The sequence below is a fragment of the Periophthalmus magnuspinnatus genome, chromosome 4 (genome assembly GCF_009829125.3).
Source record: "Periophthalmus magnuspinnatus isolate fPerMag1 chromosome 4, fPerMag1.2.pri, whole genome shotgun sequence".
Classification (NCBI taxonomy): Eukaryota; Metazoa; Chordata; class Actinopteri; order Gobiiformes; family Gobiidae; genus Periophthalmus; species Periophthalmus magnuspinnatus.
The window spans coordinates 17,224,285-17,251,185 of record NC_047129.1 but is presented as its reverse complement, the minus strand read 5'-3'; the positions used below and the strand labels follow the sequence as shown (position 1 = coordinate 17,251,185).

Sequence of the window (26,901 nt, the reverse complement as noted above, 5' to 3'; positions counted from 1 at the left end):
CATTCATTACACAGCGCTAAAGGAAACATAGGGTATATAAAATGTTTACTTTAAATTCCACACAGCTATCACGCACCCAGATACGAGGTAGATATCAAGTCAAATATTGCTTATTACTGGTAATGCTGATTTATTATAAACAAAAACCTTGGACATGGTGGCCAAGTTGTTTATGTTATAATTTGGTGTTTTGGTTCTCAAGACAATTATCCAATTAAAATTTGGGTTGCCTCTTTCAGTGCTGAAATCCAGTTGGTTGGTCCTCTATCTACAGGTTAAGGAAATAGCAATGTTCAGTTGTGATTGCCTAGCCCTACATTTTTTAAAACAGTAAGAGCACAGGCTACATACAGTTTCTTTAATATCCCCCTAGCATTTACAACATGTGTGCAGAGCATCAACACAGATGGACCGTAAGGGCGGGGCCATCACGGCCACGTTCAAGACAAGGAAAATAACTGCATTGCTTTCAAAATAAAGTGTGCGGAGGATTAAAGTAAGTAATTTTCTCATTGCAAATAATACAACATCAAAATGAAATAAACCCCCTACTATATCTTATGGAGTAATTATGTGAACGTATTATCAAACATATCGTTTTTTATAAGAGCGCTTTGTTTTAATTTGATAGTCTTGTACCCGGATGTGGAAACGGCTAGTCCAGCTGCAGCATTGGTGTGCTAGGAGCAGAGCAGGACTAGCATACAGCAATGATGGCTTTTTATTTTCAATGAGGCAAAGTCTTTTAACAACATATTTTCAGTAGGAGTGTAGCTGCAGTGTACGGGCAATTTGCAGACAATATTTTACCATTTTGTAGGGAGAGCGACTAGGGCTTCCTCAAAAGTGTATATTATGCTAACATAACTCAGCTAGCAGTAGAGTACAGGTGACAGCTGATGTGATAATGCTAGTTTAATGGTTATGTGTATGGTAATGGTCAGTTTGGTGCGAGTTTGTGATCTTCTATTTATCGACTTCATTTGTGGTAATATTACACAGTATTTACAATGTACACAAGCTACTGTCTACTGCTCATTCTATTGCCCAGCTACACCTTTAGTTCTTGTTTCTTTTGCAGAACATTTTGTATGTAAGTTTAATGGTGTATTTCCATGTTTATTAGCTGCACCATGGCTGACGACCCTCAAAGAAATTTTCGATCAGCCTATTATGAGAAAGTTGGCTTTAGGGGAGTTGAGGAGAAGAAGTCTTTGGAAATACTGCTCAAAGATAATCCCCTAGGTTTGTTTCTGTAACTTTATATCCTATAGAAAGCCATGCAAACACATAATTAAAGTTTATTTTTGTTGACAGATTTGGAAAAGTTGAGTACGTTTAGCCAAAGATTTCCTATCCCATCTATGTACAGAATCCATGTATGGAAAGTATTGCTGGGTAAGACAAATATATAGTTTATGAATTTAAAATGATTTTGAAATGATTTGTTTTTACTATGTACTGTTTTTTTAATAGGTATCCTACCACCCCACAGCGACTCTCACGCATTGGTTGAGGGTTACAGGAAGGAGCAGTATCAGGACATTTTGGACGCTCTGGAGGTGATGCGATACATAAATGTATCCACCCCAACCACCCATGTTTACCTGCGGATGTTCCAGTTGGAGAACCAGGTTCTCCCCAGATGCTCAGAAATCTCCCCACCGGTAAGTTAACAACCATATAGATAGGCCTGTCACAAAAATTACTATCTTAACCAATAGTTACTATCATGAAAGCTGCAACAGTAGTTTCTGGAAGTCAATATTTATTGTAGATACTTTTTCTTTCTACTACTGGGCAGGGGAGTCAACATGGGGGGGCAAAGGGGTCTGTTGTTCCAGGCCCCAGGTTGTTAGGGGCCCAGAATTGGACTCATAGTATTAACTTATATTAGAGGTGAGCCCATGTGAGGTTTCTTGCCCCAGGCCCCCAATTTTTGTTGCCGAGCCTGCTCCTGGGGAACATCTTGTTATTCTTCTTCAGTACTATTAGATAGGAGCTGGAGAACATTGAATAAATAACTTCTGTGACTCTTTTAAGAGTCACAGAAGTTACAAACTAACTGCAAAGTCACAACCTATGTGTTTGATTCTGCTATTTATGTATTGCAGCTCACACTTTATTTATATTTTTGGGGGTTAATGCTGCTGTAGGATTATTGTGTGCCATAAATTTGTTTCAGTATTATGAAGATCATGAATATTGCTTAAGAAAATATATATGATGTTCATAATTTTCATAATTTGTTATTGTGATGGGCCTACACATAGTTACCTTCACTGAGACACATTACAGTGCATTTTGAATCATTGTTGTACTTGACACTGATGATTTGTTTGTGCTTGTTTAAGGATGAAGGAAATGAAGATTTCTTATCCATAAGCCGGGCAATGGATGAGATCGTTGATGATCCTGTTGACTGTTACTGGCTCATTAAATGTTTTGTCAATCAATTCCACATCAAGTTTGGAGACTCTCTACCCCACTTGGTAAGCATTGAATCAACAGTAAGCAGTGAATAATATTGTAATAATATTAACAAAATAATGTTTGTTTTTTCATAGCCAAAAAGCCTTGAACACTACCTGAGTCAAGAAGAACCTCGCCTGCTAAACCATTTTAAGCAGACGGGAGCATTGGCACAGCTGCCTTATAACCTCTGGTTCAGACGGTGTTTTGCTGGTTGTCTTCCTGAGTCTAGTCTCCAAAGGTCAGATTCTTTAATTTCATTTATCAATTGTCTGTTCTTAGATCACTAAATTGAGCTGAATAAATAAAGCTCAGCCATTCTGAATGCACAATGACCATATGATTGTGTACTTTTGTGATTTTGATCAGTTTTCTTGTCTTTCAGGGTTTGGGACAAGGTGATCAGTGGCTCCTGTAAAATCCTTGTGTTTGTAGCTTTGGAAATTCTTTTAAGCTACAAAATTGTGTTAATGGGCTTAAACCGACCAGAAGGAGTGGCCAAGTTTTTGTACAATGTAAGTAAATAACTAATTTAAAAATAACTAATTTAAAATTTGTTCTGTTTCACAATAGCCTTGCGTTAAAACCACTGGTGCAATGAAAAGAAAAGTCAACTGTTCAGAATGTATGAAGTCTTATTTTTGTGACATCATAACAGACGTACTGAGCACGACTGTGGAAATACAGGACATTTGTGAAACATTGGATTATTTTTTATTTATGTTTCACAGCTTTTTGGTTTTCATTATTTTCATTTCTTACTATTTCAGATCCCTCAGGAGAACACAGATGCCATTGTGGCAAAAGCTATTGACCTGTGGCACAAGTACTGTGGTACACCAATGCACAGCACTTAAGACAAAAAGGGCCTGAGTTTGGCAAGGTCAAGGAGCTTCACCTTGTCCACTGGATAGAAAGACTATTCTTTTTAATATTGAGCTTTGAGCATGGCAATCCACTATATGTATATATGTCTGTGAAAAATACCGAAGTAAAGACACCTATTTAAAAACTAAGGTGAATGCATATTTTTTAGAGGTTTCCAACAATCTGTATTTAAACTTCTGAAAAACTGTTACACGCAATCAAAGAGACACTCTAGTCAACTTTTAAAATTAGTTTCTTTCTTTAAGAAAGTGCATACATCATAGAAGACTCACAATAACTTAATACTCACATGCAGTGTTCTGCTTTACAAAAACATTTGAAAAGTCTGGCTTACTTTCTCTGTTATTTACATACTTATAGTTCTGAGAGGGATCAACATTTTGTATACAATCATACCAACAATATCTCAGACATACAAACACATTGAAACATACAGCCAGTTCTTCCAGAAGTGTCAGTAACGCTGTGTACCTTGAGAAGACTGTAAACGATGAAAAAGTAAAATGGCAGATTCTCAGAAGTTTGAGGATTTAAAAGGCATTAATTCAGAGTTCAGAAACATTTACTGTGAAAATAACAGTTGAAATAAATGTTAATTTGGCAATCGTCCCTGTAAACAACACTGGAGGCACAGTGACAGGAGGCTACTGAACTCCAAACGAGGTGCAACTTCAATGGCAAGTTTAGTTGCTTTGGTTTAAATGTCTGAAAACCTTTTGAATGAAACCCCAACAACATTATTGCTTGGTTGGTTTTGTGGTAATTTTTTCAATTTGTGCAGACAGTTAATGCTGCAAGTGTTTGATGTTTTGACTTGAGGAGATTTTGGTTTCATATTCAGCTGCCTATCTCAGCACAGAGCTGCCATTACATTTAAGGAACCATCACCTTCAAAAACAAAACCAGCAAACTCGAGGTTGACATGAGTGAGTCTGTGATAAAAGAGGCAAGAAATCAATCCCTGTGATTAAAGAAAATGACTCCATTCTCCCTCTAAACGTTTCCAAACCATAATTGGCACAGATTCTGTGTTCAACCCCTAAAAACCTTTCAGCCTTGTTCAAAATAAAAAGTGCTGCTGAGTTACCTCTCCATCATTTCATTATAAAAATGAGTTAAACTTTTGAATATCAAGAAGTTAAATCTCCAATCAGGAGACACCAGTCCAGTTTCACTCAGTTCAGTCTCTAATGTCTCTTTTTCCTTCTGCGTCTCCAAGTGTCCACACCTGTCCTTTAGTCTGACATCAGCGCCAGAGGAGAAGCGCTCACACTTCAAGGGCAACAACAGAGGCTTGTGGAAGGACAGGAACACCGCTAAAGCCTCACACAGTTTATGGCCGATGAAACCTTGAGACAAAATTTTAATGAAGTCATTTTATCACTTTTCCATTTATAGATATTTAATGCTGTTGTAATAAATCTTACTTTTATAAGCAGTAATATATATGTAAATACAGTAACAGGTGAAGTAGATAAGTTGAGCAATGGCAAATAAAAAAAAAAAAGATGCATGTTGGGTTGGCCATTCAGACTAATTTCATAGTAAAGGTTTTTGTGAGTGTGACATGTAGTTAATAATAAAAGTTAAATAAATTCAAGTAACTTCTCAAGATAGAAGTCTCACCTGGTAAAGTGGCGACTCGACTCGTGCACTTCCATCTCTGTGCTTTTAAATTCATTCAGTTCTTTTCTAATGGCAGCCTGAAAAAAATAAAAATAAAAAGTAAATATAAGTTGAGTTATTCTGTATTCGATGCTTTTTAATGAATCGTTGAACCTTGTCAGCAGCCGTTAGTCGAGTCCACGGTTTGTCTGCCCTCCTGTCGTAATCTTGAGCCTCAGCAACCTCCACATAATCACTGAAGCGAATTAAGATCTTTGCTTCCCTCAGCTCCTCAACAGTAGGCCTCTGGCTGAGCTAAAAATCAAACAGAATTTTTTTTACATTTTTTCTTTAAAAACCTTTGGAAACCTTTAATATGCCAGTCAAAGATCATTAGTTATTCTGTGCAATAGTATAATATTGACTTCATTTTATTTTATCAGTACAACCGACCCTATAGTGCTTAAGCAGAAAATGCTGCCGTCTAGTGGTGAAGGCAAAGAATGTTTACTTAACGAGGCTGCAGAACTACTCCTAAAAATAGCGCCAAGTGTCCAATTCATTAAGGAGATGTTGTTTTTAAGGTGCTTCCCTCCAAGATCAAGCAGGATTAAACCACATCCTCTGATTGTGTTTTCTGTCGTACCTTTCGCGATAGATGCCTTTTAATCTCCCTCTTCTCCTCTTGTTCCTCCAAACCGTTTCGAGCTGGATTGAGATAAGATACATAAAGATTTTTCTCTTTTTTTAAGCTATTTTTAACTTACCGAGTAGCATGTGACTTACGTTTAAGGATATTCCTCTGCTCAAGCTCCTCTGCTGTTGGCCGTTGACTCAGCCGTCTGTAGAAAGAAGTATATACATATGTAAAAAAAAAATCTATTTTTTATAATAGGCATTTCAAATAATTACAGGATGAAATAAAAAACAAATGCATAACTAGTTTTAATTATTTTTTTTGCATTTTTAAATATAGTTTACAGTGTGTATCTGAATCTATCAATGAGTTACGTTATTAAAAGGTCATTACGCAACTTATAAAATCCAGTCAAATCCAATACAAATTTTTATTCATTTGACATCTTCTACTTATTATCAACAAAAGCTGCTAGGGTCAGATTTAAATGGCTCTTGTTAATATGCTAGCATGATAGTATGTGACCCATATTACGTCAGCTCTATAAAAGAATAAAGAATAGATTTATACAGGAGCAAGGTTTTGAATAATGTGTCAAAAACGTGATAAATGCATGTATTTTAATCCCATAACTGTATCTCCTGCCTTCACGTTGACCTGAGTTTTCCCCTTGACTTCCAATTTATCTGTGTCTTGCTCTCCTAGTCCTGTTCATAAATCAGGTGCTCCCGGCTAACGCTACGACAGCTCTCATTGGCAAAGGTGCTCTGCTGATAACTTTCTATGAGCAGTTACTTTGTATTAGAAACATGCTGGCTGGTAGAAAAAGGCATTAGCTAACCTGGTGAGTTTGGTGGCAGTTTGCTGACGGAATTCGAGCCTCTCCTGATCTGATTGCATGGGCAGGATGTTCTTCTCCTCCAGCTCTCTCTTTGAAGGGCGGTTGCTCAGCTTAATGGCCAATGAGTCCCTCTGTAGCACCTTCATGGCCAGTGTGCCTGAAACAAGCGAAACTGACATGGCTCACCTTCATCGATCTACAGGACAGTGCATTAACATATTAAATATGTCGTTAGAAAATGGCTACGTTCCTCAGTCCTTTAAGTATGCTGTGATTAAACCCCTTTTGAAAAAACCTAACCTAAATCCTGATGAATTAGTCAACTATAGACCTATCTCTAATCTTCCCTTCCTCTCAAAAATTCTAGAACGAGTTGTGGTGAAACAGCTCTGCCGCCACCTGCAGGACAATAATATATTTGAAAAATTTCAATCTGGATTCAGAGCTCACCACAGCACAGAGACTGCACTGCTTAAAGTAACAAATGATTTACTACTAGCTGCTGATAACGGGCTGGCTTCAGTCCTGGTCCTACTGGACCTCAGTGCAGCGTTTGACACCATTGATCACAACATTCTACTGCAGAGGTTAGAATGTGACATTGGAATCAGAGGGACCGCCCTCAAATGGTTTAAATCCTATCTATCAGATAGGTACCAGTTTGTTAGTATAAACCAGAGCACCTCTCCCTGTTCTAAAGTAGCCTGTGGTGTTCCACAAGGATCTGTGCTTGGTCCAATCCTATTTACTCTGTATATGTTGCCATTGGGTAACATTATCAGAAAACATGGCATTAATTTTCACTGCTACGCTGATGACACTCAGCTGTACTTATCAATGAAACCAAATCAGACTGATCAAATAGATAAACTCAGTGCCTGTGTGAAGGACATCAAAACCTGGATGACCTTGAATTACCTGCTCTTAAATCCTGAAAAAACAGAGGTCATTGTCGTTGGTCCCAAAGGTCAAAGAGATTCTCTGTCAGACCAGATATTCTCACTCGACAATGTGAATATAGCTTCTAGCCCTACTGTAAAAAATCTTGGAGTCCTATTTGATCAAAATCTCTCATTCACAGCCCATATAAACCTAGCTTGTAAAACCGCATACTTTCACCTGCGAAATATAACTAAAATTAGAAATATTTTACCTAAAAACGATGCTGAAAAACTCATCCATGCATTTGTTACTTCCAGACTTGATTACTGTAATTCCCTGCTTGCCGCCTGCCCCAAAAGTACTATAAGGAGCCTCCAGTTGGTCCAAAATGCAGCGGCCAGAGTCCTAACAGGAACTAAAAGAAGAGACCACATCAGTCCTGTACTAAAATATCTGCACTGGCTTCCTGTCGAGCTTAGAATCAAATTCAAAGTCCTCCTCCTGACATACAAAGCCCTAAACGGTATGGCCCCATCCTATCTGCAAGATGCTATTGTCCCGTACCAGCCAAACAGAGCACTCCGCTCTCAGAATGCAGGACTATTAGTGGTTCCTAGAGTGTCCAAAAGTACAGTGGGAGGGAGAGCATTCAGTTACCAAGCTCCTGTGCTATGGAATCAACTCCCTGCTGATGTTAAACAGGCCCCCACAGTCTCTGTATTTAAGACCAGGCTTAAAACCTTCCTCTTCGGTATAGCGTATGACCAGGTTACTTAGTGAGGGAGTTAGGGTTATTAAAACCCGGGATAAGATAAGCTGCAGTAGGAGTAACTAGCTGGGGGAAGTATGGCAACCTGAGCACTATCCTCTACTTTGCCCTATTTTCTCATCAGCAATGCTATTCACATGTTGTCCCCTGTCCCACTCCCCCTGTGGAGTGTATCTCTTTCAGATGCCCCGATGACAGTTGGACCTCCTCCTTGCCTGGCTCTCCTCCTCCTCGCCCGGCTCTCCTCCTCCTCGTCTGGTCTCCTGGCCGATTTCTTATGTTGTCTGATTTTTCCTGTTGTGTCTGATTTTTCCTGTTGTGTCTGATTTTTCCTGTTGTGTCTGATTTTTCCTGTTGTGTCTGATTCTTCCTGTTGTTTTGTTTTTTGTGTCTTGGCGGCACGGTGACTGAGTGCCATCACTCATGTCTCACAGCAAGAAGGTTGGTTCGATCCCCGGGTCACCAGGCCTTTCTGTGTGGAGTTTTTCATGTTTCTCCCCATGTCTGGATGGGTTTCCTCCGGGTACTCCGGTTTCCCCCATCAACCAAAACATGAACGCCCTTCGAGACAACTGTTGTTGTGATTTTGGGCGTTACAAAAATAAATGAATTGAATTGAATTGAATTAACGCACCGGGGATTTTTCACTCATTATTGTTTTTCAGCAAAGCTCTTTCACGGCTAATTGGGGCGGACATTTATTGAATCCCCAGAAGTAATTATTTAAAGGGTCCATAAGATGCTGTTTTCTTACCTATGTTATAATGTTATTTCTTCATCAAAAACAGACCTAGAGTTGTGTTTTGTTTCATTCACACATGTTTAACACACAAACGCTGCATATTTAGGATGATGTCATGGTAATACAGGAAGTGCTCTACACGTTCACTAGAATCATTTGGATGATTTCAGACCTGGAATTGCCAATCTCTACTGAACTAAAGGTAAAAGGAGCTGTTAATTTCAACAGTACTATTACATGACATCACAAGGTGGAACAGAGCATTTTGAGCTTTGGAGATGTAGACAGAATAATAAGTTACTCAAACATGTGTGAATGAAACAAAACACAACTCCGGGTATGTTTTTGGGGAGGTAACAACATTCTGACATGGTTTAAAGCTCACAAGAGTCAAGTTTGTGTAATACAGGACCTTTAAACACTAGTATTTCCTCAAATCATTAAAGGTGCACTGCATAACCTTTCTAGTGCCATGTGTTTGTTTCTATGGAGATCTGTTTTGAATTCATTTAATTACTTGTGGAAATAAAATGCCTTGGAAAACATGCATCCTAAATGTGACCTTGCCTTTCTAACATTGAAATAGGTCATCTCCATAGAGCCAGCCACTAGAAAAGTTACATATTACACCTTTAAATGCAATATGTGCACCTTAATATTTTATATCAAAATCAGTACAATATAACAAGAAAAGCATTCAAATAGATAAAACAACAATCAGTATATCTCACTTGTAAACAGTGATTCATCATCATCTTCCTCCTCGTCTTCCTCTTCCTCTTCTTCATCTTCCTCCTCTTCGTCTTCCTCCTCCTCTTCCTCATCGTCCTTATACATGTCGGGTAAGTCCTCATACTCTGCTTCGATGGGGAGGTTCTCTTTGTCGTCATCGCACTTGATCATAACCGTAGGGACAGCGTGCATCATGGAGCTGCAGAGGTCAAAAGTCACACTACTGTAAAATGCTGATGTTTTGGTCACAGTGAGAATATATATTTTTCACAAGCAAAAATATGATAATTTACAGATAATTATAGGTGAAGTAGACAAAATTAATTGCTAAAAGATCAGGAAAAAAGCCATAAAACTATAAAATACAGAGAAGCAGCATATGTACAGTTATAATAATACTAGATAGAATTGTGTAAAAAGGTCAAATTTGATTTACTGGTATATGTAATGCACAGCTAGATTGATGTTTGAGGATGAAGATTTTTTTGCTTGGGGGATGCTGTCACTTAGGGATGTAAGAATATCTAAATACCATGGAACAATATTATCATGGTATGCATCTTAAAATACAATATTTATATCTATATTTTGGGGAGGATAACAGAAATTAGGATATGCTACTTTTCTCTTTTTAAACGCCTTGGCAATCATTACTGCCACTCAAGTATAATACACTGCCTGGCTAAAAAGTAAGTCGGTACCAAAAAAAAGGTCACACACTCTAATATTTCATTGGACCACCTTTAGCTTTGATTTCAGCACGTATTCATCGTGCATTTTGATAAGTTCTGCAATGTGACAAGATTTATTTCCATCTAATGCTGCATTAATTTTTGATCAAGGTGTTGCATTGATGATGGTAGAGTCTGACCGCTGCACAAAGCCTTCTCCAACACATCCCAAAGATTCTCAACGGGGTTAAGGTCTGGACTCTGTGGTGGCCAATCCATGTGTGAAAATGGTGTCTCATGCTCCTGAACCACTCTTTCACTATTTGAGCCTAATGAATCCTGGCACTGTCATCTTGGAATATGCCTGTGCCATCAGGGAAGAAAAAATCCATTGATGGAATAACCTGGTCATTCAGTATATTCAGGTGTCAGCTGACCTCATTCTTTGAGCACAGACTGTTGCTGAACCTAGACCCTTAAGGCCTATTTACCTATTTACTTAATTAAATCCAGGTGGCAACTTTTTTTTTTTTTTTGGCCAGGCAGTGTATTTCAATCATTTCTTGTTATCTGCATTGAAATGAAGCAAGAGATACAGTATATGTGGTTCCGTCTGAGCAATGGATTTAAGCAATGAGGTTTGTAATCCGATATATAGTGACAGCCGTGATATTATTGTGAGACTTTTGATGATGATTTTGATAAGGTGTATCACACTGCTACAAAACCAAATGAATTAAAACAACATCCGTGAACAGGAGGCCGGTCCTGAGAAAATACATCTTTTGACAAGCAACCAATCAAAAAGATGGATGAGGTGGAAGAGCACAAGTTCAAAAGTGTGACCTGAATACAAAAAACATCAACACACCAGAGGGAGCAGCATAAACGCTTACAAACTAGCAGCTCAAAAACTGTCAAAACAGCGTAATTCTCATGGTACATATAACAGTGGGAATCCAAGGGTCTTGTTGTGTTTTGGCCACATGTTCTACCACTGGAGCCATCCCATGGCCCAGTGTAATAGCTCTAGATAAGAATCAAGTCTATCCAAAGGCACATCAAATATCCTTTTGTGTGTTGTTATCTTAGCTACAAGAAATGAACCTTACATTAATAATGTTTATGTATGAAGCAGCATTATAGAAAATGAAGAACTCACCTCTCAAACCTCTGCATGGTGAGGGCTAGAGTCTTGTTGAGCTCCTCGATGATTCTACTTGGAGGATGAAGGGGAACGGGCAGTGTCCCGTACTGGAGAGAGTGTCCGCCCCCCGGGGCATGAGCAGGGGCGGGGCACTTCTGGAAGGTGATTGACGTGGGCTCCATGCTCCCTGTCGGGACAGAGATCAGGAGCTTCTTTGGAGGTAGAGGAGGAGACAGCTTCACCGACATACATGGCAACTTCACAGGAGTCCCGTCTGAACCAAAACAAATGTACTATTATAAAAACGGTTCACACAATGTAACTTTTCCACTATCTGCTTGGCTCCATGAAGATGTTATTGTTTTGCCTTGAATGTTCCAAAGTAACCCGTCTATCTCCATGGAAACACCATGTCAAGTTACAGGTCAGATCTGTGGTGTGGCGACCCCACTGACTGTAAAAATGAATGTTTGTTAGATTTTTGAACAATAGGTACACTTATTGTATTGTGTATGTGTGTATATGTGTACGGCGACCTTGAGAGCCTTGAAAGGCGCCTAACAAATAAAATGTATTATTATTATTATTATTATTATTTGAATAAATCCAAGCTACAGTGAAGTATTCCAGGGCATAAAATAACATTAATACATGTATTGTGCACATCCTTTACTGTATGTGTTTAAGATTTAGTCACAGCAATATGTTTTACAATGAACCTTTTATAATGGAAAAGCACTGTGTAGCTATAGTAGGTGAATTGCAAGTGTTCATTGAGAGAGTAAACATACCTGTGATATGGTTAGGTAGTCTGGTGAAGGGTTTCGGTGGCAATGCTGGAGGTTGTTTGTGAAGCACTGGTGGTCTGGAAAGGGACGATTCAGTGCTTTCCGCTGCGTACACAGTGGGTTTCTTTGTGGGTGGAGTTTGGTTTGTTTTCTGAGCTTGATCCTGTTGACATGCACCTTCACTGGGCATCGGAAACTCCAATAAGCCTGAGGACAGAAACACATATTTAAAAAACATTTCTTTATTTTAATACGTGAAGCACTTCTTACACTTACCGACAGCTGCTGTGGCTCCCTCCATGAACTCACTGCCCTCCGAAGCATCCCCTGTGGACTGGCCATTCTCCATCTTAACCTCCTCTGGTGGAGAAGAGGCGTCTGCAGAGATATGGAGGTAGAGAGGAAAATTACACAAAGGTGCAGTATAAAACAAGGTAGAGTGGATTAAGAAACATACACTGCAATGTAATATTTCTAAGAGGATTAACTTATCTTAATGTGTTAGTTACCATGGCTACAAAATGGTTGACTGCCAAAAAGTTTATACATAACATAACATATAGGTACAGACACAGATTTGTGACTCTAATAATACATATTTTGTGTGTAGACATTTTTATATGGGATCACCTTTCTCTTGGACTTCCTTAAGAACCCCCTTTTTAATGAGCTCCTCTCTGCTCTGGCGAGTGGACATCTTTCTTTCCAATACTGGAAAGCAAAAACAGTATAGGGAAAAAATATGAATGTACTTTGTTCCAGTGAGTATTCTGTATCAACAAACACTGATAAAACTACTTAAATGTGCCAAAATAACAGGTGACAATGTCAAAGCTTTCATATCATAATGAGGGTCAAAAGGAACCATATTGGTCCTACTTAGCAGGCTGCATAAAATCAAATTGGGGATTTTCCCTGTGACGATCAGACAATTTGGAAAAAAATACTGGCTGTGAGACCACTGACTGTGAATTTTATTATGATGCATCACTGTTAAAAATCAATTTAGATCACAATAATTACAATAAGTGCACAGCTGCATGTACAGTATGGCACAGTATGCACTGCTCTATACAATATCTATCTATCCATATCTCTCCAACACAGCAGCAGATAAAGGCAGTAGGTATGTGCTGTTTGTCCAGCCTGAAATGGCCCTCATCATGGCCAGGGGTCTTTGCTGCAGCCCTTATATCATCCTGCTCTGTGGTACAGGCGCTGTGGAGCCATACATCACTGCTGCTGTTGCTAGGGGCATCAGGGGAGACACTCATCTGCTGCTGAGAGGGTCTAGTGACGGAGGTAGATTACCGTTCAAAGAGCTGAAGAACAGGGGTTAATGGAGGTACACTGTTTATGTGTGTCTCACCTGCAGAGGTTTGCTTGAACTTCTCACTCTTCTTCTTTCTCCATTTCCAAGGTTTAAAAAGTCGCCCCAAGTTTGCAAATTTGCTCCTCCTTCGAATGGGTGGGGTGTGTGTCCCTGGTACCAGCGAATCGGAGCGCATCGCTGCGAGCCGCTCCACTTCCTCAGCTGGAAACAAATAACATCAAGGTCATAAACAGAGGTAAACACACACATGAACTGCCTCGCAATGAGAGCTTCAAGCACATTGTATTGACATTACAGAATGGTAACAACATGAACAATTTTTTTCTATGGTGAAGGGATGAATGCCAATAATCCTTTCAGATTTTAAAGGTCATGTCCATTTTGATTTTGTATTTCAGTAACACTTTAAGGCTTTAAGGTGTTAATGTATTAAGTAGTTACTAAGCCTGAATCATTCTTAATAAACAATTTGCTCATTATGAATTAAGTCTTTTTTCATGCTTTATTATGGCTAATTAAGGTGTAGTTATTATAATAGCGGTCCCTGTATTTCCTGTAATAATACAGCACATAAGTAGACTTGGGTGTGAGGTACAGAGGAGCAAATGAAACAAGGAAACGAAGGAATGAGGAAATCCCCAGAGGCTTGTCCATAATCAAGTCAAGTAAAGTGTACTTGCATCACGGTTAATCACTCTTAACAGTTAAAGTGTCCGATACTAAAAGAGGCACAAGACATAATAAGTCAATTAGAAAAATACAGAGAAACAAGTAAGCAACACTTTAGAAGGAGCAAAGACAGCAATTATAGACTAAGGAGAATGTAAGCCAAACAGAAAACACATCCAAGAGAGTATTTCACTTCCATAATTACAGTGGGCTGAACTGGCACTGTTTATGTCTTGGTGATTTGACTGAACACGCCAGTTCTTCTTTTAACATTATATAGATCCTCATTCTCACTGTACTGTATTTTAATTGTGCAGAACATGTACAGACAAAATGTACGTCAGTCAACTCATGTGAGAAGAGCCATGTTAAGAGATAGTGCAGCCATAATGCATTTATATATTACAGTGTGATACAGAAAATATAAGTCTTTAGCTGGGGTGTGCTGCCTCAGTGCCAAATATACATGTTTTATGGTTTGGGAGACCACAGAACTCGACGAGACTTACGCGACTTACACATGTGATTCAAACTGTAAAACTCTTTAATGGGCCCGTATTACACTATTTTCTGATCTATGTCATAATGTTGTTTCCTCATCAGAAACATACCTGGAGTTGTGTTTTGTTTCATTCACACAAATTTAACGACCAAACCCTACATGTTTAGGCTGAGTTCTTCTCTCAGATGGAAAACAGGTATCTTTTTGAGGAGATAGGAGTCAATTTTGCGTAATATAGGACCTTTAAAGCCACAGTTTAATAGGGCTGGGAGATAAAGCAAGTTTCCATATTGATCAATGCCGGTTTAGGCTGAGCATGTCACGGTAATCCCACTATCAACTAATGGTTCAGTAAGTCATAGCTGGAATTAGAGATCAACCGACGTGTTTTTTTTCCATAGCCGATTGTTTAGAGACTAGAGAAACCGACGACGATATTTTTGGGCCAATATATAGGGGCGGTTTTGATCATTTCCACCCATGTTATATGATTTGAAATGGCAACAAACTTATCCACAAACCCAAACCTGCAAACCCATCAGAGAGCAGTGTATTCACGTTACACCACCTTTAGTCAGGTGGTCAGCTGAAACAACACATCTGCCTATGTTGGAGATTTAAAGCCGATATGCAAAAAAGTGCAAATATCGGCCAACTAACATATCGTCTATTGCTGGCTGGAACGATAATTTTTGGGGTCAGTATTTATCGTGGGTGCTTTATCTTTGTACTAGTGGGGAATTTGTTGTTATTTTTCTGTACTATGGTAATATTTGAGCTACTTCTGACTCATTATACATACCATAGTGTTTCATTCTACAGTTTATTCATTAGAGCTCATGTTTTTTTTAACCATTTTGTACATTCAGAATATTTGTGCTTTACTGTAGAGTTTTCATATTATCATTTATAATCAGCGCTATATAAAAATGTCACCCTTTACCATTTAATGTCTATATTTTCTTCATCAATATACCGTACGTCAAGAAGTGTTATCGTGACAGGCCTAGGTCCGTTCCCACTTGTTTGGTCCAGGTTTGAGCTCAGGTTAATGTATCAATTATTAGTGAATTACTTAAATTAAGAACAACCCTACTGCGCGATGTGTTATTTCTGCCATTATTTCCTTGAAAGCTCTCAGACAAGACCCTTACTTATATATCCAATGTATTATTTATCCAGTCTAACTACCAGTCAGCCTCGAGAGAAAAGGAGGAGCCTGGAGGCGGACCTACGGTTACAAAGAAGATGTCAGTTTGAATCTACCAGCTCAGCGGCTACAGCAAAGAAGCCCTCCAACAACAACCTTCCCCCCAGCCCTCAACCCCTCCTGCCACTCCCAACCGCACACAGAACCAGCCCACAGATATGCAGAGAAACACCCTGGTGAGAGAGGCCAGCCCAGAGTAAAGCACTGGATTAAAAACATCACTACGTCATTAGTCATCTTATATAGCTGCATAATAAACCGGGCTTATATTAGTCTTGAGATCAACCTGTGAAATATGCTGCAGAAGTCAAACAGTCTGACCCCGGAGGTGAAAAGGTCTGGCGCGCTCAGTCTGTGGTAAGTTATTTGTTTAATAAATCACACGGTGCACTCACTCACAGTCGCTTTTTGGCTCATCTATAGAGGTGTCCCATACTGCTGTGACCCCCACTGGTGATGAGGGAGCAGCTACGTGAGTCAGACTGTAGGGCCACATTCCTTTAGTTAAACCCTGGCCTTGTTGTGTTACTGGAGTCTGACTCATCCAGGTTAACAACAAGCGAGATGAGCTCAATGCAAGATGAAACTGACAACTTTTACTCTTCTGCACGGCTGCTCTATAGTCTGGAGTCAATATACCAGTCAAGTGTGAAGTCTATTGATCTTAGCCGCGAAGATGGGCACAAAACTGCAGAGATGACATATCTATACATATCGGCATTGCAGTTATAGCCTGTATCTTTCTATATCTTTTTTTTTTTTTTTTTAAGTATTAGCACTTAAAATAAATAAAAATTGATTGATATTGTGTAGTCTACCTCCACAAAACACCATGGTGCAAAAAATGAAAATAGGTCATTAAGCAATAGTATATGTTTTAAAAGGGTCACATGATCACTGCCCTTATAAATGGCGCTCTAAAGGCCCCCAGTGCATTGATCCAAAGCGTGTTACTCCTGTTGTAACCACCAGCACTGGGCCATTACTCCCTCCACAGTAAGGCCAGTGTTGATTTCTATGTATTTACAACGTTTGAGGATGTCCCAAAGGTTACAAACAGGCTCAAGCAGAGAGTGGTCACTGTGTGGGGTGGACAGAAGGGAGCGGCCCCTGACGACTGGCCATAATTCAACGCGCGTAAAACCCTCAAATCCCTCACAAACCCCTCACCACATGTAGTTCAAACACACTGGCTCTCACCCTCCAGCTCGGCTCCTCGACAGTTGCTGCAGATGTGTTTGATTTCTTTGCCGATCTGACAGTGGATCATAAACGGCATGTTGTTGTTGTTCACGGCGGGTTGATGCCGGTGGTCTTGGTCTTTCTCTGAGCCGCTGCCGCTGCTGCTGCTGCTGCCGCGGGACTTCATCCTGGACAAGCAGAACGCGCTCCTCTTCCTCTGCTTTTCTTTTGTTGGAGCGGGCTCGGGTAAAGGCACAGAGGTGATCGGAATTAGAGCCCCAGTGTGGGACCATAAACACATCACATCCCCGCGCTCCGCCATGTTTGCGCTGAACTGGGGCTGGACTGGGGCTGGACTCGGGCTGGACCCCCCTCGCCCTTACGCCCTCTGCGCTCGTGGACTGGATGGGGATTTCAAATGCTTTGCAGCGGTGCCTCCGTGGTGACAAGCGCACAAGAAAACGGGCCGTACCATCCGCTATTGAGTTTCATAATAAAAGCCCCTGAGGAAGTTTGGGGAGGTTTGCAGCTTGAACTCAAGGTTTGTGCGCACTGACCATGCCAATGACAAGAAAAGGTTTAAAAATCTCATCTGGAAGCAGGCCTATAATAAGATCATTTTATATATCCATGGAAAGAACTTCATTTCAAATAGGTTATTGCGTAACTTTAGTTTGCAGCACTTGTTTCATCTCAAGAGTGAGGTGAGGAGACGCACTAGAAACGAATGTAAGCCACCCCAATAGTATCCAACTGTTTGCTATCTTAGAATTTCACTTTTATTTTTTTAAACCACAAATACTCTCTATATAAACAGAAATAATGTGTTTAAAGTAAGGTTAATATGGGGGTCAGCTCTTGTAGTTTACGTTTTGGCCAGCAGGGGGAGCATTTCCCCCCGCATGATCCTGATGACCACAGCAGACCATCACTATTCTGCTACAGCTCAGCTCCACCATCCCACATCAGCTAATATGTGTTTGTGCCTGCAAACTCATTTATAGGATCAGGACTATTGCAGTTTGAGAAATGAATTGTGGACAGTTTTCAGGTGAGACTTACAGAAACAAAATGCAAAGCGAGGTAACTGCCTGTCCTAAAGGCATTTGAAATTAAACTCATTTGCCATCTTGGTCTAAAATGTGCGACTTTAGTGCCATGTCACATTTAAACAATATATATCTGCTATTTTCAAAGAGAAATACTTCTTGTATACATCTCACTCTCATTAATATGTAACTGTTAATCCTGTGTAAACTGTGACGATATCAGAGGGAAAGTACACATATATCGAGGCCTATCATGCACACATCCAGGCCCACTCCCATTAAAGGTCCTATTACTCTTATGAGCATTAAGCCATGTTCTAATCAGAATCAGAATCAGAAGACTTTTATTGCCATAGTCTGTGAACACAGTTCACAAACTAGGAACTTGACACGGTGAAAAAGTGCAACATAAACACACTGAATAAATACAAATACAAATAAGGGCATGCACAAATTTAAAAAGATATGCTTAAAAAAATCAAATGAAATACTTAAAGGGAGAAAATATGTACAACAGCAGCATCAGAACAACAGTGCAAAGTGGCTTATTAAAGTGACCGGTGTTATAAAGTGTCCAGTTTAGTGCAGATATTATGTTACCTCCTCAAAAACAGACCTGGAGTTGTGTTTTGTTACATGTTTGTGATGAAGAAATTATAACATAGACCATAACATGGGCTCTTTAAGTGGCATTAGTGTAGGCACTTGAAATGAAATGAAGCTTTAACTGAGGTTTCTGTGCACTCTTTTGCCCCCTGTAGACCAGGCCTGTCATACACACATCACTATTCCCACACAGTCGCCTTGTGAATGAATATAATGGCCCACGTCATGACACAGGCCGGGTGTGGGTGGATGTGACTCTGTTTAAGACCTGCAGCTGTTTGGGGGGAGGACGCTTTGGCAGGTTACAGTTACAGTGCAGCTGACAGTAATGTACTTCAGGCCTGAGTGTGTGTGACAGGCCGCAGCCATCAGCCGTATACGTCACCAGGACGACAGGTATGTGTGAGGAGTGGTTTACACTGTACAGCACACCGCAGGAGGGCTGTGCCAGATTAAACTGTCAGATTATTCTATGTGTGAGAGACACTGAGCTTTGTATTTAAATTTAACTGTAAGACTGCAACGGACAAAGCCTGTATTATAAGAGCATATAGACTACCACAATTATTATATAGCTCCATGGCAAATTGGATTCATTCATTCTAATTGATTATTATAATTATTTAAAATGGTCAGATTTTTATATAGCGTTTTTCCACCTTCAAGGCACTAAAAGTGTTTTACATCAAGGAACCCCTCACCCATTCACACACACATTCATACACCAGTGTACACAGACACTGGGGGTGAGGTGGTTAAGTGTCTTGCTCAAGGACACAACGACAGCATTCACAAACGCTCTACCAACTGAGCCACTGTTACCCATGTGCCAAGAGAAAAGATTTTTCAGCAAGCAGTAATTACACAGGTTTTTAACTTTTCGACTCTTAGTTTATTCTTTAAAAATATATTTACAGACTAATCACTTAACAAAAAAATATTATTAAAGTCAGAGCCATATTTTATTATATTTGATTTATTTTTTATTTTTTTTAAAGAAAGTGAAGTAATGATGCAAATGAAAAAAGAGACAAAACTAAAAGAAAAAACTTCTTATTAATGTCACAACTTAAATAACTGCGTAACATCAGATACACTGAAGTTTCCATATAGTGCAGTGTTCTGAGGATTATGTCTGGTTATGGGTTATGCTTATGTCGCTTGAACACGTAAAAAATCTAAGTCTTCAGGGGCTTTGTGATCACAGCAGCTCAGTCAGAGCATCACCAGCCCTGCAGCTTTCCCCCATGTGCTTGTAATGTGGGAGGAGAGATGGAGTCTATGCAGTCTTTTTAAGTACATAAAAATCAATAATCTTACTTGCTTGAACTAAATGCCACTGAACATTTCCAGAGACGCAGTGGAGCCTCTGCGACACACTGTACAATGTTTCTGAGCTTTGGAGAAACTCAAATCAATTTATCCTCATCTGCCTGCCCTCCGTGTCCTGTGACTCACATCTGCAGGATTATTGTAGAACAAGAGACAACTTTTAGTAATCAAATTAAATCAAACTTTATTTATACATGCTTTTATACACTACACACAGCCCAATGTGCTTTACATAGACAATTAGAGTAATTCCCTGACAGCCCCCCACAACCACCTTAGTAGTCTTTAGTAGTAGTAGTAGTAATAGTAGTAGTACTTGTAGCAGTAATAGTTGTTGCAGTTGTTGCAGTGGTAGTAGTTTTGGTAGTAGTAGTAGTTGTTGTAGTTTTGCAGTAGTACTTGTAGTAGCAGTAGATGTTGCAGTGGCAGTAGTATTAATTGTAGTAGTAGTAGTAGTAGTTGTAGCTGTAGTACTAGTTGTTTTTGTAGCTTTGTACTAGTAGAAGTAGTCAAGTAGTCAAGCCATGTAAATGGATGGTAAATGGTCACATTTTTTCCCAGTCACTCAAAGCACTTTACATCAAGGAGCCACTCACACGTTCACACACCAGTCTACACAGATACTGGGGACAAGGAAGGCTAAGTGTCTTGCCTGAGGACACAACAACAGCATTCATCTGTGGAAGGGAAGCTGGAATCGCACCACCAACCTGTAGGTTAGTGGATCTAACTGCTCAACTAATGATGTTTATGTGGAGAAGGGTATTCAAACCTTCGGATCAGTGGACAAACACTGAGCTGCTGCAGCCCAGTGTCTGCCCTTTCTCTGACTTTAGACGACTTTTAGACCGTGCCAGCAAAACACTCTGGATATAAAATAAAATCTTCGTATTGAACACTAACCGCACAACACGAGGGAAGAAAATCTTGATTCATTTCTTTGGCATATCGCCCAGACACATTTTAACCTTTACCTAACACGAACCAAGACGTCTCTTTCTCTTCAGCTCCTTCCTTTTATCTGACCCTTTCTCTGACCATTTATTTGACCCTTTCTCTGAACCTTTATCCACTGATCTCACTGCACACTTCCTGGATATGGGCTTTGGTCTTATTAATCACCTCAGAGTGTTTGATGGGGCTGAGGCTAATTTAGGAACCGAGGGAGGGGGCTCGTTCATCCTGGCCAGCAATGAAGACGGTAAAATGAGTCATTCAAACAGTGCAGGATTCATTCTTTCACTTTTGACTTTTTTTATTATAGTTGCTTCTGGTTATCAGTTGTGTAATGTCACTGCTGTACGACACTGAGACCGGTGCTAAAACTGAAACTGCCTATTTTTCTCAAGAATTACTCAGCTTCTGCAATTTAGTGTAATTTATTTGTTTGTTTATCAGAGTCCAGGGACAATGCACATTAAAACACTGACCTACACTAAAGAGGGATTATCTTTGTGCCCGGCTAGAGCAAAATAGCTCATTTCCACTTGCAGTCTCTGGACAATTTGATGTAAAAAGAAAGAAAGAAAATAGCATTATACTGTCCCTATGCGAGTTATCTCTTCAAACCATGTCTTTACATTAAACCCAAACAGAAAATCCACAAATGTCATGTTTTTGTATAGAGACTGGGTTCCTAAATTTGCCAGATTAATCTTGTTGCTTTAAATTATTTCATTTGACAACAATCAGTTCGATTAGATTAGATTTTTTGTCATTTTTATGTTACATAAAAATGAAATTGTGTTTCCCAACCACCACAGTTCAGTGTAACAGCAGATGTAGTAAAAGTATAGAGTCCCATCAGAGTGTGATTTATCAGCCTGCTGTTGGCAGGAAGCTCTGGACCATTAGAAGCATTAGTTCTCGAGACTTTGGTCGTGGACATGGTGAAAAATCAAAGTGTTGCATTTTGAAAAATGTCACCAGGTTTTGTATACTTTTTTATAGTTTACATCGTTTGTGCTCACAGATAAGATGGTCTGCATTTATTACCAGTTTTTGTTTCATGTGAATATCCAGCCCAAAGTTCACTTTGGTCTGTGTCTCCCTCTTTTCCTTTTCCTGTAAAACCACAGGGGGCGCTGCACCACCCTCCTCCCTCCCCGACTGTAGCCAGGGATGAGCTAATACAAAGTGACAGGAAAGCAGCACCTAGTCTCTGTGTGTATGTGTGTGTGTGTGTGTGTGTGTGTGTGCGTGCACATGTGTGTGAGTGTGTGAGTATTTATGTACGTGTATGTATGTATGTATGTGTGTATGTGCATGTATGTATGTGTGTGGATATATGTATGTATGTATGTGTGTATGTGTGTATGTACGTGTGTGTGCATATGTGGGTGGGGGTGTGCATGTGTGTGTGTGTATGTATGTGCGTGTATGTGTGTGTGTGTGCTTGTGTACACTTCCTTGAAAGAAACGTGTGAGTGTGAGAGTTGGCAGATCACAGGGACATGAGTCACGTCTCTCTTTGTGTCTCATTTGTTTTGATAGGTAGCGTCATTGGCAGATAAAGGCGAAAGCATCGAGGAAAGCCATTAGAACTTACTGTTGGTGGCTCAGTCGATTTTGCATTTGTTTAACAAAAGATGAACTGTTAGAAACACAGTGAGCTGATGTTAACCGTAACAGCACACAGCAGGCCGCCCAGAGTGCTGAATAACAACCAAATGACAAGGTAACATTCTATTTGACTGCCAAACTCATTTTTCCATTTAGGGTCAAATCAAATCATATTAACGCTTGAATAAGTAAATGTAGAAAAATAACTGAAGAATCGGTTGTTATCAGTAAAAGCAATGGGCATGTTTACCTTGGGACACCGCTAGGCCATAGATATGGAATTTGAAATAAAATGTTTACCTACTGAAAGGTAACACTCTCGATCTGCTAGTCAATCTACGTCCCTACCCTCACCTATGGTCAAGAACTTTGGGTAATGACCAAAGGACAAGATGGCAGATACGGTCAAAATGAGATTCCTTTGCAGGGTGGCTTGGAGTACAGCCACTGCACCTCCACGTGGAGAGAAGCCAGCTGAGTTGGACCTAAGACTTGAGGGACAATGTCTCTTGGCTGGCCTGGGAATGCCTTGGGGTCCCACCGGGAGAGCTGGAGGATGAGTCTGGGGTGAGGGAAGTCTGGGAGTCCCTGCTTAGACTGCTGCCCGTGCGAAGAAAATGAATGGATGGATGTCTACTGACCCTACCTTTGGTTATTGTCTCACAAGGGAAAGTCTCATTTGAGAAGCTGCTACCCTGACGTTGTTTTCATACTCACTGTACATAATGCAATTCACTGTACATCCCCACAGTAAAGACACCACTTTGGAATAACTTAAGCTGTTCCAGTAATGATTCAATGTAAAAAAAAATGGCCATGAACATATTTGGTAATGAGTTGAATCAAACAGCAAAAAAGGCAACAACTTAATCCAGCTAATCCACAATAATAAAGAACAAATGTAATATTATAGGAGTGTTGTCATGATACGAACATTTTAAACTCCATTTCGATCCTATGGAATAGACTTGATACTTTATACTGATTCCGATACCACAATGATAATAAAACACACTCTTTATTTAGACAGTAGAATCTGAGTTTTCACATTAAATGGTAGTACTTTATTTTCTATTTCCAAGTGTCCTTGTATCCTTGTAATAATCCCTCAGGGTCCAGTAGGTTCATAGTGGTCCACGGGTGTATACTATATGTGTCTTATACTTGTGAACGATACAGCTCCAGATCATTCTAAAGATATTCAGGAAAAGTTCATTTCTGTCCTGTCAATGGCACTTTTTTAGTATCAATCCCTGCTCAAATGTTTATCCAGTTTCGATAATATGGTAGTTTTAGTATAAATTAGTATTTGATTGTACTTACTTTTTGACAACTCTAACTGCATCATGTTTAATGAATTTCAAGTACTTTCTACCTCTTCTATCTTCCACTTTTGTTTAACATAAGCCTCCCTTCTTTCAGGTTTTGGCCTTGAGCACAAAGCGAGCCTGTGTGAGCAGATAGACTGTAGTGTAGAGGAGGGTTTTGAGCGTGTCTTTTTGGGAGGCAGAGCAGCAGCCAGGGGAAGTATGGCTTTGCATTTAAAGAATTGCTGTTTTCTTTCCGCTTTTGGTATTCTGCCGTGGTACTTCGAACTCTCCCCAGAGCCTTGGAACAGTGAACTCATAAGATTCCATGTACAGTGCTGTGTCTGTGATGCTAGACTACAGGACACAGAGGGAAAACACACAAACATGAACTTTATCTATGTAACCTCTTATCCACTTATGTTACCTATAGGATCTCTATGTTGTCACTATGATAAAATTTCAAACTCAATTTTGATACCAAGGAATAGAGTCAATACTCAGTGCTCATTCTGACTCTGATCTTGGTCTTTTTTTAGACAACAGAATATGATTTTCAACATTAAATAGTAATACTTTTTACGTTTTCTATTCCATGTGTCTTATATCTGTGTGATCCCTCAGTGTCCAGTAGGTTCCACAGTGGTCCATGGGCGTATACTAGTCTATGTGTGTTATTTAGTATGGATTAGTATCTGATTGATACTTTTGCCAGCCCTAATCATTGTTGCTTTTAAGAAGGCACAATCATGATTTCATGAAAAAAAGTAATTTAAAATGTAGTTAAACAATAACAACATAACTACAGAACTCAGCCTGCAACATGTGGCGGTATCTCAGTTTAAACATATCCACAGGACTAAAAAAAAGACTTTCATAAAGAAATATGTACAGTACTAATGTTCTCTTTAGAACTTTGAAGAACAATGGACTGTACTGGTGTTGTTCTTAAACCACCAGCAGAGACATAACAGTAACACACACATACACACAGTGTGGCACACGCGCGCACACACACACACACACACCCGCAGTGTGGCACTGCTCACTTTAAAACGGCTGTAACAGAATAAGCCGTGTGTCCATCCAGGGGAAAAGGTCAAGAGCCACATAGAGCCATCTGCCTGAGCTCTAATGACAAACTCTTGTTTACTAAACCCAAACAAAGTCACTGCCCACACACATGTGCAGCACTTTAATGTGACTATTTATACTGCTGTGTGAAAACAAATCACTCACAAAGCCTATTAAGGAGTTTTAAAAACAGCGGGTCAGTTTAAATATGAATCTATTGCATATTTCATAATAACTTATCTGCAAATTAGGGATCGGTCTATTTTTCAACTCACAGAAGAGGTGATGCATCAGACAGAACACAGGGACAGGGTAGAATTTAAGAGGTACACAGTCTGAGAATAGTGCATCACACATGCACTAAGACCTGAAATTTGTTACAAGAAATAAATTCAAAAGAGTGTATTTTTACAGACTTACAGCATGGCAGCTTAACTGCTGAGTAATGTCTTGCACTGTAAGCACCTGTGCAACCAAGTACGACACAATGCAAAGCCCCTACAACACGGGCAGCCTGGGAAATTTCCAGATCTGTCTTTACTCCAAACGGATAAAAAAGGCTTGAGTTTGTGCTGGAGCAGCACACAGGTCTGTGCACTTCACGAGGCTGGGGTTTGTCACATTGAGCAGGTCCGTGGGAGGGTCCAGGCTGAGCTACTGGGAACAAGTCTTTGTGAGACATTACAAAAACATATGAGCTGTCACGGCCGCAGAGAAGAAACGCTTCGTCCTCTGGGTACGAGGGGATTTCAGCACCAGCGAGCAGTGGACAGCTCCACAACTTGTACATGTAAAACCATGTGACCAGGTCCTCACCAAATGCCACGTTTACCTGATTTCCTGCTTTTATGTGTCAAAAACCGTCCATGTGATTATAGCAACATAACAAACAGTGTCTGCGCATATGTAAAGCCCAGCCTAAATGTTTCCCCACACTGTGTCTCAGCATGCCACAGCATCCAATCCTCCAATCCTCACTCCTAAACGCAACAATATTAGTCTAACACTGAGGATAAGGCAAACTTTACGTTTATGCAGCTTTAGACTTTAGCCTGATGATCTGGACACGAACGGCCCAGTGTTAATGAGGTTTGGGCTTATCTAACGATGCTTGACAGCGTGAAACCGGGCTTGTGCAAAAATGTTCCCTTCGCATCAGTCAGTGCATGAGTCACAGTGCTTAGCTCCCAGTGAGGTGCAGCAGAGGACCACGGGAAGCACGAGAGTCACACAATGAAAGCCAAAGCCCTGCAAACAACCCTGTCCGGAGCAGTCTCCGGGAAAAGGCTGCGTTTCCCTGTGCACTGAGAGAAAACGCCCCCAGACATGAGTCCAGCAGTACGCTGCGTACACGCGCTGCCTACCTGTCTCCAGGTGCAGGGAGATCCTTGCCTCGTTGATATAAGGCGTGTCACTCTTGGACCGGACCCTCCGGATCGGTCTGCGGTCCACATCCTCCTCCGGAGCCGCGGCCATGTTCGGCCAGCGGGGCAGCGTCCACTGGAGCGGCGGGACTGAGGGAGACGGCGCCGCAACAGCAGCCAGTGGTGCACCCGCCTGGGCTGGCAGTGTGGGAGGGGGAGAGAGGCTATTGTAATGTGAAGGAGGGGAGGAGGGGAAGCCTCATCAGACTCTTCTGTCTCCTGCAGACTAAGACAGGCGCACTGATGCTCCAGGAGCCTCCCGAATGTCAGACCACTGCACAGCCTTCACATAAGCCCTTTAATGACAAGAGACTACATTCAAAATATGAGCCTACTGCATTATAGTGTTCCAGACGGTCTCTACAGTAGACTATAGGCCTGTAGATGGGCGTATCCCAATAGGATTCAGTCCACAAACGTAGTGCAGGCTTTGTTAATTATTATTATTATTATAATTATAATTGTGATTAATTATTT

At 40.3% G+C, this 26,901-nt stretch overlaps 2 protein-coding genes across 5 annotated transcripts; one reads left to right on the top strand and one right to left on the bottom strand.

The window, feature by feature from the left end:
• Positions 1-646: 646 nt before the first annotated feature.
• tbc1d7 (TBC1 domain family, member 7) lies at positions 647-3,479 on the top strand. Of its 3 annotated transcripts, none has more exons than XM_055221486.1 (8): positions 647-988; positions 1,127-1,245; positions 1,318-1,398; positions 1,477-1,667; positions 2,355-2,492; positions 2,568-2,713; positions 2,858-2,987; positions 3,243-3,479. In XM_055221486.1, exons 2-8 carry the CDS (start codon positions 1,134-1,136, stop codon positions 3,327-3,329), a joined length of 885 nt encoding a protein of 294 aa, XP_055077461.1. In that variant the 5' UTR covers positions 647-988; positions 1,127-1,133; the 3' UTR covers positions 3,330-3,479. The 3 variants fall into 3 exon arrangements, with proteins under 3 accessions (XP_055077461.1, XP_033821344.2, XP_055077462.1); XM_033965453.2 differs by having other exon boundaries at positions 647-889; positions 3,243-3,468; XM_055221487.1 differs by having other exon boundaries at positions 654-675; positions 3,243-3,468.
• A 96-nt stretch (positions 3,480-3,575) lies between these two features.
• Positions 3,576-26,505, bottom strand: phactr1 (phosphatase and actin regulator 1). 2 transcript variants are annotated; one of them, XM_055221483.1, is made up of 13 exons: positions 26,365-26,505; positions 13,544-13,708; positions 12,805-12,885; positions 12,451-12,552; positions 12,178-12,381; positions 11,402-11,660; positions 9,568-9,767; positions 6,444-6,600; positions 5,752-5,807; positions 5,612-5,673; positions 5,140-5,280; positions 4,987-5,063; positions 3,576-4,709 (listed from the first exon to the last, which is right to left on the bottom strand). In XM_055221483.1, the coding sequence occupies exons 1-13, from the start codon at positions 26,474-26,476 to the stop codon at positions 4,694-4,696; spliced, it is 1,632 nt and encodes a 543-aa protein (XP_055077458.1). In that variant the 5' UTR covers positions 26,477-26,505; the 3' UTR covers positions 3,576-4,693. The 2 variants fall into 2 exon arrangements, with proteins under 2 accessions (XP_055077458.1, XP_033821343.1); XM_033965452.2 differs by lacking the exon at positions 26,365-26,505 and adding an exon at positions 17,089-17,471 and having other exon boundaries at positions 3,617-4,709.
• Positions 26,506-26,901: the final 396 nt, after the last annotated feature.